The sequence below is a fragment of the Salvelinus namaycush genome, chromosome 16 (genome assembly GCF_016432855.1).
Source record: "Salvelinus namaycush isolate Seneca chromosome 16, SaNama_1.0, whole genome shotgun sequence".
Lineage (NCBI taxonomy): Eukaryota > Metazoa > Chordata > Actinopteri > Salmoniformes > Salmonidae > Salvelinus > Salvelinus namaycush.
Genome location: NC_052322.1, coordinates 32,158,076 through 32,174,334, shown reverse-complemented (window position 1 = coordinate 32,174,334; position 16,259 = coordinate 32,158,076). Strand labels below are relative to the sequence as shown.

The 16,259-nt window shown below is 40.8% G+C and overlaps 1 protein-coding gene across 1 annotated transcript; it reads left to right on the top strand.

The window, feature by feature from the left end:
- Positions 1 to 255: 255 nt before the first annotated feature.
- LOC120060763 (troponin C, slow skeletal and cardiac muscles-like) lies at positions 256 to 6,549 on the top strand. The gene is made up of 6 exons (XM_039010180.1): positions 256 to 328; positions 1,713 to 1,743; positions 2,046 to 2,192; positions 4,583 to 4,697; positions 5,350 to 5,486; positions 5,742 to 6,549. The coding sequence occupies exons 1-6, from the start codon at positions 305 to 307 to the stop codon at positions 5,771 to 5,773; spliced, it is 486 nt and encodes a 161-aa protein (XP_038866108.1). The 5' UTR covers positions 256 to 304; the 3' UTR covers positions 5,774 to 6,549.
- The last annotated feature ends 9,710 nt before the right edge of the window (positions 6,550 to 16,259 follow it).

Below are 16,259 nucleotides of genomic sequence, written 5' to 3'. Positions count from 1 at the left end.
CTGGAGATTAGGGTTCGCCATGCATTCCCCTTCACTTCATTCCATTCCAAAGTGTGCCCCCTAAGAGTGGGCTCATTTTTATCTGAGCCTGGTTATTGTTACACACACACATACACACACAGATGCACGTGAGACACCCAGAGGGCTGGATAGGCAAGCAGGGTAGGGAGGAACCAGACCCTGCCCAGTTATAAAACCCTCCCAGCATGGGGCCAGTGTCCTGCTCCTAGCTGTGGTCTAACTCCCTCCTCTCTGCCACTACACCCCACGGACAGACGGGCAGCGGCCAAGCCAAGCCGCCACCATGAACGACATCTACAAAGCAGTGGTATGTCCCCCTCCACTCCTACAACAGGGCACATTGTTTGGGGAGACAGTGAAAGTGTTTGTATTTGGTAGGGAGCGTCATAATATAAGAATTGATTTAAATATGTTCAATTTGGGATTTTCAGTGATAGGTGAGACAAGTTTTTGGTTATGTGGTCTCTGCCAAGTTAGGTCAAAATTGTTGTCAGATTTCTGTGTGAAGTTTGGTTACTATTTCAAATGAAAACTTCAAAATTCACCATTGATTTTAATGAAAGGTACCTGTAATATATAGTTTAAAAAAATGATAGTTGGTAAAAATGTTTAGATAAACAATTATTTCAAATGATATACATATGGATATTCCCCAGCCAAATGTCCAAGAATTTTGCCATTTGTAATTCTGACATTGCTCAGATAATTCAACACCAGCTTTTGAGGAGTGAGGCGAGACACCATACATCTAGATGTCGTGCCTCTTGAAGCCTATCAGGGTTGATAGGAGCACTCCAGGGGTCAGAAGCAGGACAAGACCTTGGTCCACACTGTGGGTTCATTCATGACTACAAATGGAGCAGTCCCACTTCTCATGGGCTAATTTAGGCCAGTTGCTCAGAGCCTCCTCCATGTGTGTTTCTGTGATGTCAGAGGAGGGCTTCAGGTCTAGATACCCCCCCCCCCCCCATTATCTGTGTGAGCCGCTGGCAGGGCTGTATGTTTATCTGCCTAGCTATCCCTGCCTGTTGCCTGGTGGCTGGTGGGCTGGACTACTACGCATGTCTCAGCTGGAAATTACAGCTAGAGGAGTCAAACTTAAGTAAAACACACCGGAATGTGTGTGTGTATCGATGTTAGGATGGACATTGTTCGGAGTGTGTGTTTCATTTGTGGTGGACGACAGACAATTAACTCCTACATAAGCAGCTGTCGCCCTCTCACATTTGTGGTAGCTTTTCCAGGATGGATGACCAAGTGTGAAGGACCAAAAATAACTGTACCTTTGGTGGGTGAATAAGCTATGTGTAAACTAAAGAAACATTTGAGGTGAACTGTTCCAGAGAATGGGTTCCGCGTTCTGGAGTTTACTGTAAGTCCTCTGAAGGATTATTTTCATACACTAGATTTCTCTATCAACTGTTTATGATTTAGGACGGGACCTTTCTCACAGAGTAATCTGAAAACTCCACAAATAACATTAAAATGAATGGAAGAACATAGGTAATAGAGGTATCATATACATGTTATTGCAAGAGTAAAAAATAAGACATTATGCTTATCAAAAGAAAAACAGTAAATCGACGTTATGATTTGGGGTTGTATAAGTAATGACCAACTGTAGTTAAAGAATGGATTCCATAAAATACATTGATTCAATTGCTTCTGAAAACGTTCAATTTCTTAAATAGGTAGAGCAGCTGACAGACGAGCAGAAAAATGGTATGTAAAATGTATTCATTTGTATTTCATTATGGTTTGCTAATCTATGTGGGATATATCCTCAAGTTTCGCTCAATTGAATCACAATCTAAGACAATATTAAGCTTAAAAATGTGTACCATTCTCTCCTTCAGGCCAAAATGAAAAGTAAACGTTAGATTTCTCAGGAGGATTAAATAAGATGATTGACTGAGAAAGTATTTCTTACACTACAGTAGCACACACATAGAACTGATCCTGGAAAAAGAGGGGAGGTGGAAAATAATTAGAAATATGGTCCTGTGCTGTGCTGTGTGTTGCAGAGTTCAAGGCGGCCTTTGACATCTTTATCCAGGATGCGGAGGACGGCTGCATCAGTACCAAGGAGCTGGGCAAGGTGATGAGGATGCTGGGGCAGAATCCCACCCCCGAGGAGCTGCAGGAGATGATCGATGAGGTGGATGAAGATGGTAAACACACACACATGAAAGAGAGACTCAAATGATCACAATAGGCACATTTATTTCCCATCAATAGTTCCCATAATGATTCACGTATGAGAGTATTTGGTGAGCTCATCAGACATGTACAAGAATGGTACACAACAAAGAAAAGCACTAGTGGTCTGCTCATCAAAAGGCCAATTCATGGCTCAGCAGGGACAGTTGTACATTGTTCTTTGTAAGACCGTAAACACACTAATGAAAAACATCACATGGCTGAGTAGAGTATCTCGTGACATGTAACTGCTACAGATGTAGGATCTTAATTTGACCTATATTGTCACAGCAAAATAATCAAAAGTCAAATCAAATCAAATTTTATTAGTCACATGCGCCGAATACAACAGGTGTAGACCTTACAGTTAAATGCTTACTTACGAGCCCCTAAACGACAGTGAAGTTTTAAAAAATATGAACAAGAATAAGAGACAAAAGTACCAAGTAATTAAAGAGGAGCAGTAAAAAATAACAATACATACAGGGGGGTGCCGGTACAGAGTCAATGTGCGGGGGCACCGGTTAGTTGAGGTAGTATGTACATGCAGGTAGAGTTATTTAAAGTGACTATGCATAGATGACACAGAGAGTGGCAGTGGTGTGGAGAGGGGAGGAGGGGGGGGGAAATGTGAATAGTCTGGGTAGCCATTTGACTAGATGTTCAGGAGTCTTATGGCTTGAGGGTAGAAGCTGTTCAGAAGCCTCTTGGAACTAGACTTGGCGCTCCGTTACTGCTTTCCGTGTGGTAGCAGAGAGAACGGTTTATGACTAGGGTGGCTGGAGTCTTTAACAATTTTCAGGGCCTTCCTCTGATACCGCCTGGTATAGAGGTCCTGGATGGCAGGAAGCTTGGCCCCAGTGATGTACTGGGCCGTTCGCACTACCCTCTGTAGTGCCTTGCGGTCGGAGGCCGAGCAGTTGCCATACCAGGCAGTGATGAAACCAGTCAGGATGCTCTCGATGGTGCAGCTGTAGAACCTTTTGAGGATCTGAGGACTCATACCAAATCTTTTCAATCTCCTGACAATAGGTTTTGTCGTGCCCGCTTCACAACTGTCATGGTGTACTTGGACCATGTTAGTTTGTTGGTAATGTGGACACCAAAGAACTTGAAGCTCTCAACCTGCTCCACTGCAGCCCTGTCGATGAGAACGGGGGTGTGCTCGGTCCTCTTTTTCCTGTAGTCCACAATAATCTCCTTTATCTTGATAACGTTGAGGGAGAGGTTGGCGTCCTGGCATCACACGGCCAGGTCTCTGACCTCCTCCCTATAGGTTGTCTCGTTATTGTCGGTGATCAGGCCTACCACTGTTGTGTCATCGGCAAATTTAATGATGGAGTTTTGCCTGGCCGTGCAGTCATGAGTGAACAGGGAGTACAGGAGGGGGCTAGGCACGCACCCCTGAGGGGCGCCTGTGTTGAGGATCAGCGTGGTGGATGTATTGTTACTTACCCTTACCAACTGGGGGCGGCCCGTCAGGAAGTCCAGGATCCAGTTGCAGAGGGAGGTGTTTAGTCCCAGGGTCTTTAGCTTATTGATGAGCTTTGAGGGCACTATGGTGTTGAACGCTGAGCTGTAGTCAATGAATAGCATTCTCACATAGGTGTTCCTTCTGTCCAGATGGGAAAGGGCAGTGTGGAGTGCAATAGAGACTGCATCATCTGTGGATCTGTTGGGGCGGTATGCAAATTGGAGTGGGTCTAGGGTTTCTGGGATGATGGTGTTGAGGTGAGCCATGACCAGCCTTTCAAAGCACTTCAAAGCACGTGAGTGCTACGGGTCGGTAGTCATTTAGGCAGGTTACCTTAGTGTTCTTGGGCACAGGCACTATGGTGGTCTGCTTAAAACATGTTGGTATTACAGACTCGGACAGGGAGAGGTTGAAAATGTCAGTGAAGACACTTGCTAGTTGGTCAGCGCATGCTCACAGTACACGTCCTGGTAATCGTCTGGCACTCACTCACATCAGCTGCGGAGAGCGTGATCACACAGTCTTCCGGTACAGCTGGTGCTCTCATGCATGTTTCAGTGTTATTTGCCTCGAAGCAAGCATAGAAGTAGTTTAGCTCGTCCGGTAGGCTCCTAATCCTGCAGCAACAGGATTTTAACGTTTAGTCCTAATCAGTGGTTAGGCTATTAGCTGGCCAAAAGTAGGCTACATGAAAAGTGCAATACGGTTAATATAACCATGAGTTGGTTTTCAGTGAATTCATGTAAATCCCAAAGCTCATATGCATTTCCTGCGGTGCAGGAAAATTCTCAGCAACAAAAGAGTGATCAAATGAAGGTCTATATATCAAAGACAGGCTCCTTGACCCAAAACGTTGCGCAACATCATGCTGTTGCTGTGTCTTTGCAGGCAGTGGAACTGTGGACTTTGATGAGTTCCTGGTGATGATGGTGAGGTGCATGAAGGACGACAGCAAAGGGAAAACAGAGGAGGAACTGTCAGATCTCTTCTGCATGTTTGACAAGTATGTTTACCCTCATAAGTACATGAGGAGACTCATAAGGGGGATGAACTCTGGAAAAGTAACTCTTCATAGTCTTACCCAACTAACCCACAGTTTATGGATGGATTATAGCGTATTAGATTTATACAGTGCTTTTCACCAGGACTAACATGTTCAACACTCTATAGGAGTACCTTACCCTGCTATCACCAATGTGCAGAACCCACATGGTTGATATATGACAGCACTCACTACACCAACTCCAGCTGAACGTTTAGGATTTTTATATTCCAGTTATTGCCTTAGATGGTTCTTGATAACTACACATTTTTTGTAAAACAGATTTATTGGATCAGTTGGTGCAATTCTACCACCAGGATAGAGAGACACAGGAATGTACACTATAGAGTTGTAGCTTGTTGTGACAGTTAGTTTCTCTTTTAGCCTACTTGTCATTGTTTGGCAAGGCAACTATGAAGCCTTTTTTAAATACAGAAACAGTCATGTAGCCAGGTTAATAAATATATAATAATAATAATAATTTGTGCCATTTAGCAGACACTTTTATCCAAAGTGACTTACATTCATGCGTGCATACATTTTTGTATGAGTGGTCCCAGCAGGAACAGACTTGTAAAGCAGTATAAATAATCCTCTTCTCCTATGCCCCCAGGAATGCGGACAGCTACATAGACTTGCAGGAGCTGAAGGTAATGCTGGAGGCCACAGGGGAGGCCATCACTGAGGACGACATTGAGGAGCTCATGAAGGACGGAGACAAGAACAACGATGGGAAAATCGACTACGACGGTGAGGTTTTGACAATGACATACTGTAGAGACAGAAGCATTCCTTCCTCTGATCTTGTATTCATGATAATGATGCAATTGAAAATATGGATATTTCACTGCTAGAAAAGGAAATTGTCAATATAAATGATGCATGGTAACATATTATTGACCAGTAAAGCAGTGTAGTGACCAAAGTGAGTAAATAGTTTTTCTTTGTGTTCAATTAAGATTGTAGTTGACTAAATGACTCCCCTTCTCCTCCCCTTCATTACAGAGTTCTTAGAGTTCATGAAAGGAGTAGAATAAAGAACATCAATAGAAGACAGAGTTCCCTGGCCCTTGATGATATTTTTGTGTTTCACTTCAACATCACAGACATCTGGAGGCTGACTTTTGGATGTCATTGGCAGAACTTCTGAATGACTTGCAAGATTTAGTTGAATAATCAATCTATCTAATTGCTTACGTATTTTTAGAACGACCATTTCTTGCATTGTTTTAAATACAGTTTGTAACTCGTTTTGGTGTCCATAGACTACATTTGTTTAAATGTAAGCAGCCGAAAATAAATCACATAACTCGCATATCACTTCAGTTTGGCTACTTGAACTATGTATTACTGTTTTATTTCAAATGTCATGTGTACAGTTCACACATCTCTTCTTTTTCAAAGTTGCTGATGTTATGTTGCCGGACCGAATGCTGTTTGAAATGCATCCTATTAGTCATAGGACAGTGCATCTGTTCGTAGAAGTCCCTGTAATTAGACTCAGCCCTTTAGTAGTCTAAGCCTACATTTAAATGTACATTTATGTAGTTCTGTCCTTGAGCTGTTCTTGTCTATTAATGTTCTGTATTATGTCATGTTTCATGTTTTGTGTGGACCCCAGGAAGAGTAGCTGCTGCTATCGCAACTACTAATGGGGATTCTAATAAAATACGATAATACCGATACCAAATGCGACGTAGCCACAGTACAGACAAGGTATAATGCAATGGTTGTATGTTTAACATATTCTCTCAGGGCTAGTTACTCTGCTGGAAAGCCTGTGTTGGATGTACCCACCATACGTATGCTTAGAATGTACACTCAAGTAATAAATGAGTTAGCCAAAGCAACATCTGGTTTGTCTGATATCATATTAGTTTGAAAGTGTTTGTTTCAATGGAGAGTTTTGGGCTGTCCTGCTTTACTTTAAAAAGTATACAATGGGCTAACGCTCAATAAGGTCATATATTTAGTTGGTAAGAATCTTTCATCATAACCTGTGAACTTTTTACTCCAACACTCCCTTCTGATGTATTCACATTGCTCTCCAATTGATTTCACTGTACATTTTGATGCCACACATAGGATCTTCTCTGCAGGGTTATGTGGCATGTTGAACATATTCCAGCAGTCATATGGTTGGAGGGCCAGTATCTAGTTACACAATGTAATGATACGCGCTATTTGTGTCTCTTCACAATACACTATCAAACAGCTCCTTACCTGCAGCTCTTCTAATGTCATATACCTCATCTCTTGTCCATGCAATCAGCAAAATCTGGACAAAACCAGTATACCGATAAGAACTCGTATTATAGAACACAGGAATGCTGTAAGGAGAAATGACCCTAAGTCCCCTATCGCACGTAATTTCTCAGAGGCCGGTCACCCCGTCTCCTCCATATCCTTCTGTGCTATACAGCAGATAAAAAGGTTCACGTAGGGGTGTTCATCTTGAATGAAATCTTCTCCAGACAGAATGTAGGTGGATGTTCTATTTAAAAACTCTCCACCCATCAGGCATGAAGGCATGAATGAAGAATGGTTATTGAAGTGTTTTCTGTAACTGGTATTTTGCCTCTTATTTGTGATTGATACACCCACCTAGTGGTGTTGCATATATATATATTTTCGTATATAATCTAGATCACGCATTCTATTTGGGTGTTTATATAAGTTTATGAAGGGGAAGCTCCAGATAGCCCAGAAGAAACTGATCAGGGTAGAGTCAATCACCACCTTCCGGAGACACCTGAAACCCCACCTCTTTAAGGAATACCTAGGATAGGATAAAGTAATCCTTCTGACCCCCCCCCCCCCCCCCCCCCCCCCCTTAAAAGATTTAGATGCACTATTGTAAAGTGGCTGTTCCACTGGATGTCATAAGGTGAATGCACCAATTTGTAAGTCGCTCTGGATAAGAGCGTCTGCTAAATGACTTAAATGTAAATGTAATGTAAATGTAATGTAAATGTAGTATTGAAGCTGAGTCCACTTACTCACATAGGCAGGATGTGCTTTCAGAAGCTCAACTGGCTGCCTGTAGAGGCTCGGGTGTCCCAGATTAGACTGGGTTTGGTTTACAGGAGTATTTACGGTTCTGCGCCAAGATATCTAACTGATTACTTTCCCCATGTTAGGGATGCACACAATCACAGCACCAGATCAGGTGTTGCTAATGTGTGCTTATACAGGTTCAGGAGTAATGCTGGGAAAGGTACTTTCTTGTATACTGGAGCCTCAGAGTGGAATGATTTGCCTTTGCCCATAAAAACAACGTCCTCTCTGGGCAGCTTTAAAAATAAAGAAAAAACTGATGTCTGCTGTGCCCATATGAATGTCCCCTATGATGTAACTGCAATGATGAGATATATGTTCTTCTTCTATGTTTGTGTTTTATTATCTCGCTGTCATACTGTCTTCACCGTGTTCGATCTTGCCTAGCCATCTTGTTTCAAGAAGACCACAATGTAAATAAGTCCCAGGCTGCGGTCCAAACACTTAAAAGACACACCCTATCCCCTCAGCCCTCAAATTAAGTGGGCACTTCTGATGACGTATCATGACGTCTGACGGGTATAAACTTGCAGGGCAAGGGGCGAGGAAGGAAGGAATGATTTTTAAAGGACCACGCTTGGCCGGAAATTCGTCACTCGTTCATCCCGCGATGATTGTGTTTTCAGACACCCATAGCTTGTGGTTGCTTTATATTTACTACAGTCAGTTATGAGTGCATGTCTACTTACAGTGGCTTGCGAAAGTATTCACCCCCCGTGGCATTTTTTCTATTTTGTTGCCTTACAAAATTTAAATAGATTTTTTGGGGGGTTTGTATCATTTGATTTACACAACATGCTTACCACTTTGAAGATGCAAAATATTTTTTCTTGTGAAACAAACAAGAAATAAGACACAAAACAGAAAACTTGAGCATGCATAACTATTCAACCCCCCCCCCAGTTGCAATTACAGCTGCAAGTCTGGGGCATGTCTCTATAAGCTTGGCACATCTAGCCACTGGGATTTTTGCCCATTCTTCAAGACAAAACTGTTCCTGCTCCTTCAAGTTGGATGGGTTCTGCTGGTGTACAACAATCTTTAAGTCATACCACAGATTCTCAATTGGATTGAGGTCTCGGCTTTGACTAGGCCATTCCAAGACATTTAAATGTTTCCCCTTAAACCTTGAGTGTTGCTTTAGCAGTATGCTTAGGGTCATTGTCCTGCTGGAAGGTGAACCTGCGTCCCAGTCTCAAATCTCTGGAAGACTGAAACAGGTTTCCATCAAGAATGTCCCTGTATTTAGCGTCATCCATCATTCCTTCAATTCTGACCAGTTTCCCAGTCCCTGCCAATGAAAAACATCCCCACAGCATGATGCTGCCACCACCATGCTTCACTTTGGAGATGATATTCTCGGGGTGATGAGAGGTGTTGAGTTTGCACCAGACATAGCGTTTTCCCTGATGGCCAAAAAGCTTAATTTTAGTCTCATCTGACCAGAGTACCTTCTTCCATCTGTTTGGGGAGTCTCCCACATGCCTTTTGGTGAACACCAAATGTGTTTGCTTATTTTTTTCTTTAAGCAATGGCTTTTTTCTGGCCACTCTTCCGCAAAGCCCAGCTCTGTAAGGCTTAAAGTGGTCCTATGGACAGATACTCCAATCTCTGCTGTGGAGCTTTGCAGCTCCTTCAGGGTTATCCTTGGTCTTTTTGTTGCCTCTCTGATTAATGCCCTCCTTGCCTGGTCCATGAGATTTGGTGGGACGGCCCTCTCTTGGCAGGTTTGTTGTGGTGCCATATTCTTTCCATTTTTTAATAATGGATTTAATGGTGCTCCGTGGGATGTTCAAAGTTTCGGATATATTGTTTTATAACTCAACCCTGATCTGTACTTCTCCACAACTTTGTCCCTGACCTGTTTGGAGAGCTCCTTGGTCTTCATGGTTCCGCTTGCTTGGTGGTGCCCCTTGCTTAGTGGTGTTGCAGACTCTGGGGCCTTTCAGAACAGGTATATACACTGCTCAAAAAAATAAAGGGAACACTTAAACAACACAATGTAACTCCAAGTCAATCAGAATTAACAGAAGTGTGATTGACTTGGAGTTACATTGTGTTCTTTAAGTGTTCCCTTTATTTTTTTGAGCAGTGTATATATATATATATATATATATATATATGTCACGTTCGTTATAGCGATGAGACCAAAGCGCAGCGTGATTTGATTGCATCTTCTTTTAATAAAGAAAGAACACGGAATGAACTATACAAAAACAACAAAACGAACGTGAAGCTATATAATCATAGTGCTGACACAAGCAACTCAACATAGACATAGATAATCACCCACGAAATACTCAAGGAATATGGCTGCCTAAATATGGTTCCCAATCAGAGACAACGATAAACAGCTGCCTCTAATTGAGAACCAATCTAGGAAACCATAGACATACAAAACCCCTAGACTGGTATCAACCCCATAAACATACAAAAACCATAGACAGGACAAAAACATATAAACACCCATGTCACACCCTGACCTAACCAAAATAATAAAGAAAACAAAGAATACTAAGGTCAGGGCATGTCAATATATATATATATATATATATATATATATATATATATATATATATATATATATATATATACTGAGATCATGTGACACTTAAATAAAGTCCACCTGTGTGCAATCTAACTAATTATGTGACTTCTGAACGTAATTGGTTGCACCAGATCGTATTTAGGAGCTTCATAGCAAAGGGGGTTAAAACAGATGCAGCACCACTTTCAGATTTCCTTTTTTTTTTTTTTTTTTTGAAACAAGTCATTTTTTTAAATTTCACTTCACCAATTTGGAATATTTTGTGTATGTCCATTACATGAAATCCAAATAAAAATCAATTTAAATTACAGGTTGTAATGAACTAAATAAACTAATAATAAATTAAACGAAAAACGAAAATTGTACTAGGTACTGATTTATAGATTTTCTGATGTATTTTCTTGCCCGATCATGTGACATATGCAATTATAATTGGCATAGAAACCAGGTGTGTGTGCCGACAATTAACACAGATGATGGCAATCACTTGACAATCAAGTTGACAATCAAATGCCTTTAGCCTTTATGAGGCAGAGAGGACCAGTCCAGAGAAGAAGATGCTCTATACTTAAGCCTGTGAGACATTGTGTTAGTGTACTATACTGACATCAAGTGTTCTCATTGTCTTGGATAGGATATTTCAGTTCAATGGAGTGTTGAAAATATTGGGGTCCTGTTAATAAGGAGCAAGGAATTTCCTTTTCAGAAAATGTAATACCCTACTAATTGAATAACTATAAATAGATTTTCAGATTGCTGTAGTCACAATCATTGACATGGACTAACTTCAAATTCATCTACAGATATTGCCTCTCTAATTTTGATTGATTGTGGACAAAATCTGTCCTGGTGAATACACATGCGACAGACATGCTTTTTAAACGCTCAGAAGATCAACATCGTGCAGTTATCTTTCTTACCACTAAGTGTCAGTAGAAAGACATTCAATCACAGAGGCCATAATCATCATTGATGGAAGACGGCATGTCAGTCCCCGAGTGTAATGATATCCAATTACTATATCGTAATACACAATTATGTTATTTTACTTTATTAAAAACAAGTGTAACCGCTCTAGGACTGTAATACAAACCTCAAACACGAACATGTGAGCTACGATGAAGTCAAGGTGTAGGCCCTATTTTCAAAGAAAAGGATAGTCATTTCAAACACTTTAATAGAATATTAATGACTAAAAAATTATATAAAATGATCAATCTGTTTAAAGAGAAGATTAAAACAAAGCCAGACTTAGGTCAGACTGATGTCAATAAGATAGAGAATGTAAAGAATGATTGGATGGCGAGTTCGACAGACAGAAGAAAGTCACACAGACAGACACACTTTTACAATAGGTCTAAATTTCTAAGACCTTACATTGACTTGAAGGCTGGATGAATGAAAGGCCCTAAGAAAGCTGTTTGGCAGCAGCAGCCACTGGGGACCTTTTCTTTCTGATATTACTGTAACTGTGGAGTATTCATTCAAGGCCTGTGAGTGAGTCAGGGTGTGTGTGTGTTTGTTTGTGTGTGTGTTTAGAGTACAATAAAACTCATCAAAGCAGGAGGAATACGTGAAATACATTTCCGTTGCAATTTGTTTTTAAAAGCTCTGCTTTGTCACAGATTTTGCAATTTATAGAAACACAGCATTTGTATCTGAGGACCCTTGGCCATGCTGGTCGTGTGTGACTGTGAATGAATGGGTCTGGGTGTGGTGCAGAGGCAGTTGGCAGGGTTGGGGAGTGACTCAGACAGGCCTGATTACTCATTAAGACACACTGCAGTGTGGTTATATGACTTAAAGAGCCATGTTGGGTAATATATCTGTGTTTCAGAGACACAGAGGATGCGTATGACCTGTTTTTCTATTGTGTATGCTGTGCCTGATGCTTACACCCCTGTAACAATGACCTCTGACAGTGATCGATTAACATTATGTAATGTGTGTGTGTGTGTGTGCGTGCGTGCGTGCGTGCGTGCGTGCGTGCGTGCGTGCGTGCGTGCGTGCGTGCGTGCGTGCGTGTGTGTGTGTGTGTGTGTGTGTGTGTGTGTAATGCTGTTATCCCATTGGCTGTCATGGAGCTAGAGACTGACAGTGGTTGTGTCCAGAGTGTGTGCACAACATTGATCCACTGATTGATCCAATATCAATGATGATGCACGTCATCACATGGCACAAATACGATCTAGGGAAAGGGTAACTAAATGATGGATCTATGAAAGCAATCCACATGACAAGATATAAACACAGTTTTATACAGATAGCTTTTTATTGCTAAAAATGTTCCTGCAAAACAGGAAATGCAAACTTGTAGTGTATTTTAGTTTTAAAAAGTCTTCTAAGGTTTGTAATTTCCTCCTTGAAAATCTAGACTTAATTTGCCCTAATGAAAAATGTATCAATCCCTACATCAATGTCAATTAATTATAATCCATATAATATTTCAAATTTCCTGTTGCAGCATATTTTTCCTGGTGTATCAAAACTGGCTCAAGTTGTATATTTTATGATTTATTTCACAATGAATGAATTCATTTTCATTTCAAGAATGACTAGAAATCGGATGTTTACATACACCTTAGCCAAATACATTTAAACTCAGTTTTTCACAATTCATGACATTTAATCCTAGTAAGAAAATCCTGTTTTAGGTCAGTTAGGATCACCACTTTATTTTAAGAATGTGAAATTTCAGAATAATAGTAGAGAGAATGATTTATTTCAGATTTAATTTCTTTCATCTCATTCCCAGTGGGTCAGAAGTTTACATACACTCATTTAGTATTTGGTAGCATTGCCTTGAAATTGTTTACCTTGGGTCAAACATTTTGGGTAGCCTTCCACAAGCTTCCCACAATAAGTTGGGTGAATTTTGGCCCATTCCTACTGACAGAGCTGGTGTAACTGAGTCAGGTTTGTAGGCCTCCTTGCTCGCACACGCTTTTTCAGTTCTGCCCACAAAATTTCTATAGGATTGAGGTCAGGGCTATATGATGGCCACTCCAATACCTTGACATTGTTGTCCTTAAGCCATTTTGCCACAACTTTGGAAGAATGCTTGGGGCCATTGTCCATTTGGAAGACCCATTTGTGACCAAGCTTTAACTTCCTAACTGATGTTTTGAGATGTTGCTTCAATATATCCACATAATTTTCCTGCCTGTGATGCCATCTATTTTGTGAAGTGCACCAGTTCCTCCTACAGCAAAGCACCACCACAACATGATGCTGCCATCCCCGTGCTTCACGGTTGGGATGGTGTTCTTCGGCTTGCAAGCCTCCCCCTTTTTCCTCCAAACATAACGATGGTCATTATAGCCAAACAGTTCTATTTTTGTTTCATCAGACCAGAGGACATTTCTCCAAAAAGTATGATCTTTGTCCCCATGTGCAGTTGCAAACCGTAATCTATTTTTTTTATGGCGGTTGTGGAGCAGTGGTTTCTTTCTTGCCGAGCGGCCTTTCAGGTTATGTTGATATAGGACTTGTTTTACTGTGGATATAGATACTTTTGTACCTGTTTCCTCCAGCATCTTCACAAGGTCCTTTGCTGTTGTTCTGGGATTGATTTGCACTTTTCGCACCAAAGTACGTTCATATCTAGGAGACAGAACGTGTCTCCTTCCTGAGCGGTATGACGGCTGCGTGGTCCCATGGTGTTTATACTTGCGTACTATTGTTTGTACAGATGAACGTGGTACCTTCAAGCATTTGGAAATTGTTTCCAAGGATGAACAAGACTTGTGGAGGTCTACAATTGTTTTTCTGAGGTCTTGGTTGATTTCTTTGGATTTTCCCATGATGTCAAGCAAAGAGGCACTGAGTTTGAAGGTAGGCCTTGAAATACAGCCACAGGTATACCTCCAATTGACTCAAATTATGTCACTTTGCCTATCAGAAGCTTCTAAAGCTATGACATCATTTTCTGGAATATTCCAAGCTGTTTAAAGGCACAGTCAACTTAGTGTATGTAAACTTCTGACCCACTGGAATTGTGATACAGTGAATTATTGTCACGTTCCTGACCTGTTTTCTGTTAGTTTTGTATGTGTTAGTTGGTCAGGACGTGAGTTTGGGTGGGCAGTCTATGTTTTCTGTTTCTATGTTGGTTTAAAGGGTGACCTAATATGGCTCTCAATTAGAGGCAGGTGTTTTTCATTTCCTCTGATTGAGAGTCATATTAAGGTAGGTGTTTTCACACTGTTTGTTTGTGGGTGGTTGTTTCCTGTGTCAGTGTGTGTTGCACCATACGGGACTGTCTAGGTTTGTTTGTACGTTCGTTCTTTTATGTAGTCAGTTTTCCTGTTCATGCGTTCTTCGTGTTTAATGTAAGTTCGTCGTCCAGGTCTGTCTACTCCGTTTGTTGTTTTGTTAGTTTATAGTGAAGTTCGTGTTTTCGTCTTTTCTTTAAATAAATCATGTCAACTCAAGACGCTGCATTTTGGTTTAATCCCTGCTCCTCCTCTTCGGATGAAGAGGAAGAGGAGAACCGTTACAATTATAAGTGAAATAATCTGTCTGTAAACAATTGTTGGAAAAATGACTTGTGTCATGCACAAAGTAGATGTCCTAACTGACTTGCCAAAACTATAGTTTGTTAACAAGAAAATTGTGGTGGTTGAAAAACGAGTTTTAATGACTCCAACCTAAGTGTATGTAAACTTCCGACTTCAACTGTAGTTCAGTTGTTTATAGTGTACTTCTGAGGAGATAACTAATCATACAATGTCACTACCTCCCACATGGAAATGGAGCTTAGTTAAAAGTAGCAGGCTTTTGGGATTATGGGAGTCCTGTTTTACCCTCTCGACTACATGGTATTGTCTTGGAAGTGTTCCAAAGGACAAAGGCACAAAAATATAAGGGTATCATGTCTGGATATTCAAAAAATGTTGGTGAGGTGATCCTTTTTAGGTAAAGGTAGAACAATTTCTATAATATGACAATCATTATCTGTCTTTGATGTGAGCACACACTATTAATAATCAAGTAAGAACACCTTAGGGTGCGAAAATAATGTCATGCAGAAAGTTGAGAATAATACCCTAAAAAGATTAAGAGGCAGAAGAAGATAATTATTGCAGATGATCTAAAAGCCAAACAATTTACTACTAGGAAGAAGATGCATAACAGATCCCAAATAGTATGTGGCATCTCAAACCATTTTTTTTTTTCATGAGGAAATGAAATGAGTAGTTTGGTCCTTGTTACTGTAAATGCACAATGAAGGAGTGGAAAGCTTACACAAAGAGAGAGTGGAAAGACTGTAAATCAGACTGGAACAGACAGAATATTGTATTATGATGCTCCATCCCACTTCTCTTCTCTAGAGAACAATGAAGTACTGTGACTGAACTAACCACAATGGGCAATGGAAGAGTAAGGATTCGAGAAACAGAAATCTCAAGATTCCACTGTTCTATTCATCGATTCAAATCAATGAGAGCAATTGTTTTTGTTTTTATGTATCGTTACATTAAATAAAACGCTTTGTCTATTTTTACATTATAAAAAAATATATAGCATTATTACAGTGTTGGTAATTTCTCGCTCACAACACTGTTCTAAATGCAACCATGTTGGGGAAACCTGTAAATCACACATGAAACAGACAACTCTCCTTATGTATGTACTATTAATGTAATCTCTACGGTGTAGGGATAGAGACAAAGTTACAAAAACTCCCTGGCCGAGGATTAACACTCAAAGAACCCACTCGCATCCAGTGATATAATTGTGATGGTAACCTGTGTGCTGGGATTCCAAGGCCCGAAGCATGGCTCTGATTGGCTTAGCCAGCTATTCCATACTGTAAGCACCATATGGCCTTGCATGAGTGGGATACCAGCCAGAGAGAGAGTGTTCCGTTCCCACGAAAGATCCTTCTCTGTGGTCTGGGTTTACATACAGGAGAG

Coding starts and splice junctions, on each gene's coding strand:
- LOC120060763 (XM_039010180.1), top strand. CDS start 305: ATGAACGACATCTACAAAGCAGTG. Junction 329..1,712: donor ACGACATCTACAAAGCAGTG/GTATGTCCCCCT, acceptor TTTCTTAAATAG/GTAGAGCAGCTGACAGACGA. Junction 1,744..2,045: donor GACAGACGAGCAGAAAAATG/GTATGTAAAATG, acceptor TGTGTGTTGCAG/AGTTCAAGGCGGCCTTTGAC.